Consider the following 13,203-nt stretch of genomic DNA (forward strand, 5'->3'; position numbering starts at 1 on the left):
TAAAAAAAATCTGATAAATTCTGATGAAAAGCATTCCTATGGCTGCCATTTTAGGGCACCTGCTGACTTCATGCATTAAAGGAAAAAACACACATTTTTGTACTCGATGGCAGTTGTGATAAACATTGCCACATTGCCGAAATGAATATATTAATATATTGAAGCATAAACAATTGATTTACACAGAATGGGATGTTTACAGATACTGCATGATTGTTATTTCATCTTTTTGGCTACAATTTAGAGAATTTTAAATAATTGCTGATGGGGTAAAAGGGTTCTCTTGAAGTGCACGGGGTTCTCAAAAAGACATGCACCCTGCGCGTTTAAAAGGACATATACGGTATTTATTGAAACATGCACCCTGTGCATTTAATAGAACACATACAGTATTTATAGAAACAATAAGCATAGTAAATATACCAGTATTATAAATGACTTTCAATTTTAGATTTAATGGAGAACAATAAAACTTAAATTTAGAAAATTTTAAAAGATTCATTTTACTGATGATTCGATCTAGTATATTTGATTTATAGAAGGCATTTATAATGGGCAATTTGAAATTTATCAAAATAGATTGCCTTTTGGTGACGAAAAACTTTTTTGCTTAGGAAACAATTACAGGTAGTTATTGTTAAAAAAACTTCCAAGAAAATGTTACAGTAATATTCTATATATAAAGTTGAAGGTTATTATAATGCATCAATGATTTCATTAATTAACTTTTACAAACATTTTTTTTTTGTAAGATTTCTGTCAGAATGCCCAAAATCGTAAATTGCAAAATCTGTCAACTAAGTAACAGAAAAGAATAGTGCATTATCTTAGGACAGCTCTAATTGGAATTTATTACATGTTTTAGCAAAGCTTGTGATAATAGTTGTCATGTTGCAAGAAAATATGTCACAAATCTAAACCAGCATGTCTGGACATTTGAGTGATGGTTTTATAATAGTTTGCAACATGTTGTCAAAAGGAAGACCTAGATGTGTCAGGTCATGTCATGCATTGTATAATTAATGTTGTGTTAAAATTACCTAATAAATTAAGGTCTTACTGTACTAAGGAAAAGGTTTTGTCAATGATGAACTGCTATTTAGAGGAAAAAGTTCTTCAACATTAAACTATATGTGGAGAATGGTTTCTTCAATGTTAAACTGAATTTTGCTCTTAAAAATTAAACTAACTGTACTTGGAGAATGGTTATTTCAATGTTAAACAATACTTATGGAATGGTTTAATCAATGTCACTAAATGTTAAACTCCCAATACTTGGAGAATGGTTTCTTCAATGTTAAACTGAAATTGGAGAATGGTTTCTTCAATGTTAAACTTTAAGGAAAGGAACTTTATTAGTTAATTCTACCGTTCCAATCCTTTATCTTATATGTTTGTAACAAATGCTGTATTGTTTTTTTTGCATAATAAATATGTTTAAACTAATGTTAAACTGAAATTGGAGAATGGTTTCTTCAATGTTAAACAATGCTTGGAGAATGGTTTCTTCAATGTTAAACAATGCTTGGAGAATGGTTTTTTCAATGTTAAACAATGCTTGGAGAATGGTTTTTTCAATGTTAAACAATGCTTGGGGAATGGTTTTTTCAATGTTAAACAATGCTTGGGGAATGGTTTTTTCAATGTTAAACAATGCTTGGGGAATTGTTTCTTCAGTGTTAAACAATGCTTGGGGAATTGCTCTTCAGTGTTAAACAATGGTTGGGGAATTGCTCTTCAATGTTAAACAATGGTTGGGGAATTGCTTCTTCAATGTTAAACAATGGTTGGAGAATTGCTTCTTCAATGTTAAACAATGCTTGGGGAATTGCTTCTTCAATGTTAAACAATGCTTGGGGAATTGCTTCTTCAATGTTAAACAATGCTTGGGGAATTGCTTCTTCAATGTTAAACAATGCTTGGGGAATTGTCTCTTCAATGTTAAACAATGCTTGGGGAATTGTCTCTTCAATGTTAAACAATGCTTGGGGAATTGTCTCTTCAATGTTAAACAATGCTTGGAGAATTGCTTCTTCAATGTTAAACAATGCTTGGAGAATTGCTTCTTCAATATTAAACAATGCTTGGAGAATTGCTTCTTCAATGTTAAACATTTTTTTTATGCTTGGAGAATTGCTTCTTCAATGTTAAACAATGCTTGGAGAATTGTTTCTTCAATGTTAAACAATGCTTGGGGAATTGCTTCTTCAATGTTAAACAATGCTTGGAGAATTGTTTCTTCAATGTTAAACAATGCTTGGGGAATTGCTCTTCAATGTTAAACAATGCTTGGGGAATTATTTCTTCAATGTTACCGGTAAACTGAATAAGGGAATGGTTTCTTCAATGTTAAACTGAATTTGGGAATGCAGGTTTCTTCAATGTTGAACATTATACTCGAAGAAATGCTTATTCAATATTAAACTGTACATGGAGAATGGTTTCTTGAATTTTAATTCATGTCTACAATAATAACGTCTTTTGTATTTTTATAAATAACCTGAAAGGAAAAAAACACGTGAACAAACTTACAGCGGAACTGTTTGAATGCAATGTAACATATTGTAATGAAAGTCGAAAGTGATCACTCGATAAGTAATCAATTAGTTAAAGCACTTGAAACAGTTATTATTTGTCCAAGTTGGGATAATTTGGTATTTTCATTCTTATAATATTTTATAGCTCTTTTATATGATACTAAAACATTATTGATAAATATAAATTTGCGCTCATTCTTTTGTTGAATTATTTATTTCTTAGTAAATAGTGTGGCAGGGCAATTGACTTTACTACTAGCATTAAAGAGACTCCGAGAGCGTTCACAGATTGTATGTTGGCAATGATATTTAAAAAGAACAACATTTTTCAAATTCATTTTATTATATGAACAATTAGTAACCAAACCACAACAGGTAAACATGCATTTTATTAATTTGTGGTAAATCTAATACTGAAATAAATTATATTTGAAAAATCTTTGTTTTATGGCAAAATAGAGAACTTACTACAAGTTTATAGCTGTTGCATTCTAAATAATGAGCAAAAAAACACTAAGAGACTTTTGGTGATGTTTGAAATCTGACTCTATAAAACATGAATGAGTCACTTTCATTGAATATTTTTCAAATATGAAAAACACTTATTAAAAGGACTAAAAAATCTTATTTGTTAATTCCCTTACAAAATGCTATATTTGTACGCATTTACTGAGATAAACTGTTGGCCCATTTATTTGGTAAATACATACTGGAACCACTTAAACTAGCTTAGTGATTGATATTATATTTTGTCTACTGAGCCTAATATAAGCCTTTGCTTAAAAATATGGTTACACCTGATTTAAATCAGTTATGGCTAATCCCATTTGAAGCAATATGATTTTGACCACTGAGTATTTTGTAAAATTATTAAAAATAAAAAGTCACTCTTACGATATTAAACCAAATTGAATGAATATGTAACTTTTGACTAACAAATAATTGTCAAATTTCAGGCCAAATCACATCCAGAAACTATGTGGGTCCAGAAAAATAACAACCACCGAGGAGTTCGGATAAAACAGCTGGATGGTTGGTATCAGTTCCATCATGCATGTATAAACTTACACATAGATTTAATATTTAGCATAGAAGAATATATATAAGGCCATTTAAAAAAAAAAAAAATCTGAATTGTTGATAAAAAAAAGATCTTAAATTTTTAGGAATTCACAAATAGTTCATTTTTTTACTCCCTCAACTTTATTTTATTTGTCAACAATTGAAAGAAATATTATGCAAAATACACATAAAACAAAGATTGACTTTCGAAACTGGCCCCAGATTCTATAGTTATCTTATATCTTTGTATGAAGGTAAATGTTAGAAAGCACAATTGTATACTGGGGAAATATGAGTGTAGGATGATATCCCCCCGGATGATTGCCCCCCCAGACATTAGCCCCTAGGACCTTATCCCCCCGGATGATAGCCCTCCCAGACAATAGCCCCCCAAGACAATAGCCCCCCTGCATATATATTAATGACTTTACATATATACACTCTTTTAAATTATTAAAGTAAATAAAACATATAATGTCATTATCGCATTAAGGATTATCACCCTATTAAATAATTAAAAGTCAATGCAAATGATAATTAAAGGTGAGAACTTACTGATCAAAGATTATTAAATAAGTGCTTAGTCAACAAATAACAGAGAAAACAATTAACTTTTAAAATAATAAATGTTTCATTGTAAAATCACATGCTTTTTCCGTTTATTTTTCACTATTCATGATTTTTTTTCATTGATTTATGCCTTTGGGTTGTTTCATTTTATAATAAAAATCATTGTTTTGCAAATTTGCTTAAATAACCTGGTTATAATATGCATTTTAATATTGGGGGGGATATCGTCCTTTTTTCACTAAGACGGGGGCTATCTTCCGGGAGGGCTATGGTCCTAGGGGCTAATGTCTGGGGGGGCAATCATCCGGGGGGGATATTATCCGTACCTCGGGAAATATACAGCCATGTGATGTGCATTAACTAAGTTTCATGGGTGTGTAAGTTTATTTATACTCGCACTCTGGAAAAGACCATTAGGCTTAAGTGCTCTGAAAGGAACATTAGTCAGCATATAAGGTTTTTGGAGCATTATAAGTGCACAGACAGTATGTAACCCTGGTTAGAGCTACCCTGGTACTTTAACGTGCACATGTGTATAACACTGTCACACAGGACCTCCATTTAACATCCCTCCACGAAGAAAATAAGTAATTTTTAAGTGGTGCAGTGGGAAACGAACCTGCAACCCCTGCATTGACAGTCAAGTGTGTTACCACTAGGCCACTGATTCGGCACAGTTTCACATGAACCATGGTTACAGGTCATATTACAGCCTTGCCAAGGGTTATTGTCATTCCATGGCACACTTCACACATCGCCCTCTGTCTTTGGGTCAACCATTTATTGTCCTATTAGCAATACATCTGTATAGATATTGTCACATATAAGCCAGACCTGTTGATTGATTATCATTTGTGCATGCTGCGTTATTATCACAAGTTAACTACTGACTGTCGGCAGTTTATTACCTCTTTCTGGTCAATGTCTATTAGATCTAGTTCCTTGTCAGGAATATTGAAAAAAAGAAAATTGATCACAGTGTCTTTGCATTTCCATGATGTGATGTTGAAATGAATCATTAAGATTAATAATATATATAAATGTACTTGATATCTCAAGGCCTTGGTGCTATTTTTCCTCTCTCTTTTTTTTGACAAATGAGCTTTACCAAAAACATTACAGTGCAGTAAAGTTTTATCTGAAAATATTTTAGGTGGTAAAAAGATCTTAAATTAATTGTTGAAACACCACGAACATCTCAATCAACAAAATTAATTAAAGTAATTAAATGAAGGTAAGGTAAATATGTCTTTCTCAAGTTCATCATCAGAACTCTCCATTTTCTCCCAAGTCTGATCATAATGTTAGCTGAAACATGATTTTACAGCATCACCCATATGACCATAACTTTCGGCAATCACTAAAAAGTACTAGTGATGTCAATGACGGTCATAGCAGTCATAGCGTCCATATCCTGCCATGCAGGGAGTGGGGAGGGGGGAGGTTGTAATTCCGCTATCTTTATAAAATTGTCAAAAATAATAGTGTTTAATTTCTTGAATAAGACTTGGGCTAAACTCTGTTTGGTATAAAATAATGACCATTTCTTACTTAAATCATAGAAAATCAGTTTGCGTTTTTATCACATCACCTTTTAGACATGAAAATTCAGTTTATTCAGGCTTCACTGTATGAAATTGGTACCGAGACTTAACTTATGTAAATTGTTTGTTTTGTTTTTGCAGAGCTTGACTTTGAGTCAGAGGGATCGTTCGTTCAGGAATTTGTTGCCAAACCACTTCTCATTGATAAAAGGTTCGTATATATTTACACATGTATTGTACAAAAAATAATAGAAATATCTGGTGAAAGCTCTTTGGCAATTTGCAGACTGCGCTCTATTTGGGGAGAGCACAAAAAACATCTTTAACCTGTTTTTTTGGTTTAAACAATATTTATTTCGATATAATATTTACAATTAAACCGGATTTTTTAAAAAGCGCTTTTGTAAACAAAATAGCTTAGTTTATTTATGGAATGAGAGTGCGAAACAGTCACCTGGTTTTAACAGCTCATATTACTAATAGATTGAAGGTTTTCTGTGCAAAAGATATCCCACAACAGTGCTGTCCATAAAGCAGCTAAATTCTGGCCACAGGGAGCTTCAAAGGCCTGTCATGTAACATGATGTTGAATTATTACTGGACTTAGAATGCTCTTGATCTAACTGCTTAAAGGTGAATATCCACAATATTACAAGTAATGAGGACAGTCTGATGTATAAACATTCTTTTACCATCACTCACACAAATATATGAGGCCAACGTAGTTAATTTATCTAGAGATATTATTATTAATCAATGGATACAGCTTACTACCAAACAAGGTAATTTACAAACAAATTTATCAGGGCTTCATTAAGTGCTGCAACACTGATCATGGAACTTGTGTATCTGACAGTGAAAACAATGTAAACACAGATTTATATTTTTTTTAATTAATATAAGAGGAATGCCAATCTCAGCAAGATTTGCCTTTAAGGATGGTGCCCATGTTTTATCTGTTAGGCAAACTTAAGTTCTATTATAATTGAATATAACTTACAACATGGTGGTGGATGACACTTATATATTGTTATTTGTTTCTTTTTTGAGGTGTGATTTACTAATGATTAACCTTAAAAGCTAATTGGTAGTTATGTGTCTTTTGATAAAATGGGCTATATGATGGAAAGTATATGTGGCAGGAGGGCTGCAGCAGATGGTTTCCGCTAAGTGATCAGCAATCTAACTTGAGGAGGTTTTGTCTGATCATCACCAAACTTTTGACGCTATATATGGACAGAATATCTTGGCAAAGTTTGATAACCAATGTTACCTCAGTCTCCTCAGAGTTATTGCCCAAAAATTATACAAATTTACTTTGTACCTCTTGCCAGAGGTTTATATTTGAATGTATGACTTCTGGCCCCATTTTCTCCAAACTTCTTAAGCTTAACAGGCTTAAGTAGCCAAAATACATACTTAAATTGGATGTTGATACATGAACAATGGTTTATTGTGATTATCATAAAGATAATTCCTTTCTAAAAAATAAAAACTCTCAAAGAAGTAAATATAACACAAATTAATGAAAAACAAAAATAGTGAGCTAGCTTAATCCTGTTATAAAGGACTTAAGAAGTTTTGAGAAATTGACAACTGGGCTTGTCCCTGTAATTTTCATTGTATTATCAAAAAGCAAACAGTTATAATTATGACCGGCATTTTTTGTTATAATATTGCAGGAAGTTTGACATAGGTGTGTATGTAATCTTGACGAACCTTAATCCATTGAGAGTCTACATCATCAATGATGACGCCTTGTTCAGGTAAGACGTTGTATGGCATTCAATTTATAAAGTGCTGATGTTAAGGTGTTTCCTTAAATTGTAACTTCTGAAAGAGACATTTGATTTAAATTTTGAATCCATAATTTAAAAAATAGTATCAGTGACATTAACAGGTAATAGTTACATCATTAAATTGCAATGGTGTTTTGAAACCTAAAACAATATATTATATTTGTAAAAAAGCCAAGGGAGATAACCAGATTGTCCAAAATCAGAATTTAAACAAACTTTTCAATTATAATACTATCCAAAATAAAGGCATTTTTTTTTAAAGTCGAACAGCCCTTCTACCTAGAATATTTTTGTGTTTGGTATACCGTTACGCAAAACACTTTGAGCATGGATTCATTTCAGAGAAACTAATTTCCCATGTTTTTGCCTTTTTCTAAATCTCAGGTTTTGCCCGGAGGAGTACTACCCCTTTGATAAGAACAATGTGAACAAGTATGTGGTCCACGATTCCTATACTCCCATGTGGAAGGTGGGTTTAATCTTTACAAAGTTTATTCACACTATTATAGAACTTTTTGTTCCAAATATCGACTACTCCATCATTTATTTATTTTTTTTTTACATAAGTACAGTTATATTACATAACAATCATGAAACTCATGAATATTATACAGTTATTGACTATTCAGCCATTGAAAATGATCTGATATTGGCTATATGTGTCTTGATCAAAATGGCTTTCTGCAGTATATATCGCATCATTTTCAATGGCTTGTCAACATGTGTTTTGTTATGGGACAATTTATTATTAAGATGCCAACTCGTGTTTTATCCCATTAGCTCAAAATTTGTTGTATACCAGCTTCATAATCATCTTTATATATCATTACCTGCATCAATGAATTTGAAGAGGAAACAAAGAACCAGCCCGTAAAAACATTGAATTTATTAATAGAATGATGTTCTATATTTAGATTAATATTATATTATCTGTCAGGAGAAATGAGAGACAGTCTATTTATAGAGAATGTAATTAATATGCTTAGCTGATGTTTTTGAAATTTAATATCAATCTTATGACTAGCAATGGCTGACTTAAATAAGGACACACAAATTTGATATATTTTTTTGTTTCTTTTTGTCTAATAAGCTCATTGATGCGATGCACTAAGCCTATTTGTGTGACTGTTTTAAACTCAACTTTTGAATGGTCAGATTATTTCTATTTTAGATTCCTTCTCTGAAATCCATGTACACCGACCAAAAGTACAGTTACAAGGAATCTTTCAACAGGCATATGATAAATTCAGGTATTTTATGGTCTAATACCAGGGTAATTAATTTGTCACCTTTGCAGCATCATTCACACATAGAGATAACTTTGACTGGCAGCATCATGGTTTTCGTTCAGAGGCTGTATTCAATCAGCATCTTAGTGAATATTTTTAACTTAGTGAGAATTTCGTAATTTTTGACATTGATTATTTTAAACTGTTATTGACCCCCTACTTTTCATCAGATTTACTTATATGCATATATTGTTTAGACCATTTTCTTGCTTATTTTCATATTTTTGGTGTACAAACACAGATCTTTTTCTTAAAAATCAAATTAGAAAAAAGGCAATTTTTCACTAAGTTGAAAATTGTTACTAAGATGCATATTGAATACAGCCACAGATCATTAACTTTTGAGCAACTTGGTGTAGAATCCCCATCAAAGTAATTCTATTTGATAATCTGTAAGTCATAATTATGTAAAATGAAAGAAAAACATAGTTAATAACACCATGTAAGCAATGTTACATGGAAAAAATGTTTAATGATGCTCAGGTGTTGATATAGGGCCATGCTGGCTCTCTTAATGTTTATTAAAGAAATGTTTATTTAAATATCCAGTGATACAATAATATTTCTATGCAAAAATTTGCTAGCATTTTTGCTCGTCCATTTTTTTTGAGAATAAAGTCATTATCATTATTGTTGTCCTAGGCTTGAAATAACTTGCAGTGTGGCAATAAGTAAAAAATATTCAAGGTTTTCAAATGAAAACTTGGTACATATGTTGCCAACAGCAAAACAAACTTTGACAGCAATGCCCATAACTCTGGTTTTAATTACTATTGAGTTAAACCCTTTATGGCATAAAAAACATTAGACAAGCATTCGCATTCATTTCTTAGGGCTCTTGTCAGATATTGCTTCTAAAACTGATAATTATTATTAAATTTTCATTTAATGTGTGAATGTAAATACTTCTTATCTTCCAGGTTACAATGTTACAAAAATCTGGAGCGATATTCATGAAACAATCCAGGCAGTGTATCTGAAGAAACAAGCTGTTTTGATACAAGCAGGCACAAAATATAAATCAACAAGGTTTGGATGATTTCAGAATATAAATTAATTGTATTAAATGCCATGATTTTGTACACTTTACATCCAGGCTCTAACCATATTGCTTGCATTATGAATATTTTATGTCTGAAATGTTTTTTGATTTTGTTTTTGAAAAGTTACAGAAATGTTGATATATTATTTACATCTATTATGTTTATTCATGTGTTTTGTACGTAGATGTATTCTATATATATACATGCACATGATTATATTTGTGCATTTTGTATATGAAATAAGTACGTATGTATCATGTACCTGTACATGTATTCTGTATATGAATAATGCCTATGTATCACCTTTATGTATATGTACATGTATATTGCATAATGCTCTAAAAAGGATTTCTATTTAAAGTGTAAATATGGTCTTTAAGGTCTTTAAGGTCAAAAATCCTTTCCTATAATAAGTATTTTATACATTCCAGGAACTTTTTTGAACTGGTGAGGTTTGACTTTGTGTTGGATGAAGACCTGAAACTCTTTCTTATGGAGGTAAAGACTGTGGCCAGTGTTTTAGCCCATTAGGATATTTTGAACATAAAAATACTAAGAAAGCCATGGTTTAAATCACCAGCATGTTGTTTTCCAATGATCAATAATTCAAATTAGACTTCATGTACATTTCATACTTGTTTGTTCAAAATCAAATGAGCACTGTCATAAAATTGAACTTTTTCATGTGTTTCCAGGTGAATATGTCCCCAAACCTCTCCACCAACCATTTCAAGGGGAATAAGCGGCTCTACCAACATGTCATGTATAATGTGCTTAGGGTCTCTAGAGTTGCTTCCCTTGTACATAACCATTTTCACAATAGGTACTTTGATTTTACTTTATAATACAGAGTTTTGTCATTTTTTATGCTCACTGCATTGTCATATTGGAATTTTGGAAGGAGCATCAGGCCATTGTGTTAAATCTTGATTATTGTTAAAGACATAACAGAACAATAGTTTCTCATTATATGCTTGTTAAACCATATAAAAACAAGGTACAGTTGAACCCTCTTGGCTTGAACTCCCTGGGACCGGTGCAAATACCTTTAACCTCGTGTAATTCGAGTAAAGCAAGACAGCTTATCTTCCGTTTTAAGAAATTGGTCCTTTACATTCAGTTTGAGCCAACGAGGAAATCAAGCCAAGCGAGTTTTAGCCAATGGGGTTGGACTGTATATGACGGACTTTGATATCATGCAATTTTTACAAATTGATTATAAACATACATGAATTAATATCACAGTATTTTGGGTATAAGGTTCTTTGTTTTATGTTAACTTTAGTGACAATGATGCTGATGAGATGTTGGCCTCTGACAAGGAAATCACGGTGTTTTCCGAGTGGTGTTCAGCATCAGAGTGTCAAGGGACGACGAAGTGTTCTGTCACGGTAAGGCGCTGTGATTGAGTATAGTCTGCATTTTTTAGCCAAGATTATTGTATGCTCAAAAGAGAGGATAGCTCTTTGATAAAATACAAGCCCTGAGTCTGGACTCCTTAGTCCATATTTGAGGCTAAGACAAATGTGTGAATACGGGCCAACACATGATCTTTATGCTGAAGCAGGAACCATACAAATGAATGATTTTTTTCAATGTATGCTCAGGAGATAGAATAGCTCTTTGATGAAATGCATCAGGATTCTGGTCCCAATATCTTAAATACTTTAAAAGTCAAAACTCAAACTCAATCTCAAGTCATTTACAATATAACATCAAAATTTATTGAAAAAAAAATGTTTTTACACATTTTTTAAACCGCATTCTGTCATTGAATATGTTGATTGAAACCTTTGGTCTAGTTTCCGATGGAAAAATATTCTACAGTCAAAAATGTACTTAAGTACAAATCATTGCCTTTAAACAATTTCTTAAGTATATTTTTTGCTCTAGAATAAGATTTCTTTGAAATATTGTCAAAATCTTTCAAAAACACATTCTATGAGGAAATATGTTTTCAAAAAGTATGAAAAACATTCTAGATATTGAAAAATACAATGCTTTTATGTGGTAAAATGAGTTCAGATTGAGATTTGACTTAAATAATTTTCTGATATATTGGGGCCAGGTGTTTATTGCCCAAGCAGGAACCACTCAAATCAGTGCTTGTGTCTAATATGAAAGCCATTAAGAAGACATTCCAATCTCTGTCTCTGAAAAAAGGGAGCAAGACCTACAGCACTTAATACCACAAAGCCTCTAATAATTATGCATCGATGTAACATATGAACATTAATTTTGATTTATGGCCTCAAAAAAAACCCCTGCTATTTAAAAAATGTAGAGATAGGTTTGCTAAGCAGAATAAAGTTAAAATCATCATCTGAATTGAAATGGATTTGAAGATGTTGCAAACTATGGTCATATATTTTACTGGTCACAATTTAATATTTGTGACAGTGTTTTTTTATCTGTTTTGCAATGTCATTAATAAAGTCTCATGAGAAACCCATTTTCATGTTACAGAAGTGTCGTCTGTGCAGCCACTGTTTGGAGTTGTCTTTGAGGACATCATTGAAGGATGCGTACCTGGAGCATTACAACAAGGGCGGCTGTATGAGAATATTCCCTCCTACAATGGTAAGTCCTTAGTTCTGTTAAGATGCAGGTATTTTATTTGTCTTTGTATCTGATGGCTCAGGAATCTTCCCACCCCCCACCAAGTGATTAACTTAAAAAGGAAACTTGATGCTACTGGTTTCTACTATATTTGTTACAAGTATTGACACCCCAATATGCCTCAAACTTGAAGCGAGGAGAGCCCGTTAAAGAGGTTTTAAAAAAAGCCAGCTTTGCCTCTGGTCACTTTACCCCATTGGAGGCTTAAAACGACCCGTTAAAACCTCTGGGTGAAATGGTTACAACCCTTCAGCTGCTCCGCCAATCACATCCTTCAGTTGTCATTTTTTCATACGGTTCTATAGCAATATTTTTTGCTTTATACAATAAAACTGCTAGAAATATTTCAGACTTTTTCCCTATTAACTTAAAACTTCTTGAAACATTTTGATCTTTATCCCAATTTCTTTATGCAAAAAATCCTAGTTTGACAGGGTTAATTGGCCATTTTTTTTAAATAATTCATAAAACTTAATTGTTTATTTAAAGCTGCACTCTCACAGATTGATTATTTTGACAACTATTTTACTTTTTGTCTTGGAATGAGCAAATTTTTGCGTAAATGTCTGGAATCCAGTGATGAAAGATTGCTGACAAAAGAGCAGATCACAGTTTACCTCTTCTCATTCGAACATTGATGTTTTATGGCGAAAAGCATTACTAAGACTTTAAGAAAAATGATTTTTTTTGCAGTAATTGAAATCTGTTCTAGTGTGAGTTACCTTATATGACTGTTTTGT

At 32.1% G+C, this 13,203-nt stretch overlaps 1 protein-coding gene across 3 annotated transcripts in view; it reads left to right on the forward strand.

Moving 5' to 3' along the window:
• LOC128209454 (probable tubulin polyglutamylase ttll-15) overlaps positions 1 to 13,203 on the forward strand; it is a 38,559-nt gene that overhangs the window by 20,795 nt on the left and 4,561 nt on the right. For all 3 annotated transcript variants that reach the window (XM_052913480.1, XM_052913481.1, XM_052913482.1), the window contains exons 6-15: positions 3,494 to 3,569; positions 5,855 to 5,924; positions 7,396 to 7,479; positions 7,897 to 7,981; positions 8,684 to 8,762; positions 9,722 to 9,830; positions 10,276 to 10,342; positions 10,540 to 10,667; positions 11,130 to 11,235; positions 12,311 to 12,424. In XM_052913480.1, coding sequence (XP_052769440.1) covers positions 3,494 to 3,569; positions 5,855 to 5,924; positions 7,396 to 7,479; positions 7,897 to 7,981; positions 8,684 to 8,762; positions 9,722 to 9,830; positions 10,276 to 10,342; positions 10,540 to 10,667; positions 11,130 to 11,235; positions 12,311 to 12,424 — 918 coding nt within the window. The remainder of the gene's footprint in view (positions 1 to 3,493; positions 3,570 to 5,854; positions 5,925 to 7,395; positions 7,480 to 7,896; positions 7,982 to 8,683; positions 8,763 to 9,721; positions 9,831 to 10,275; positions 10,343 to 10,539; positions 10,668 to 11,129; positions 11,236 to 12,310; positions 12,425 to 13,203) is intronic.

This window comes from Mya arenaria, chromosome 11 (assembly GCF_026914265.1).
Source record: "Mya arenaria isolate MELC-2E11 chromosome 11, ASM2691426v1".
NCBI classification, from domain to species: Eukaryota; Metazoa; Mollusca; class Bivalvia; order Myida; family Myidae; genus Mya; species Mya arenaria.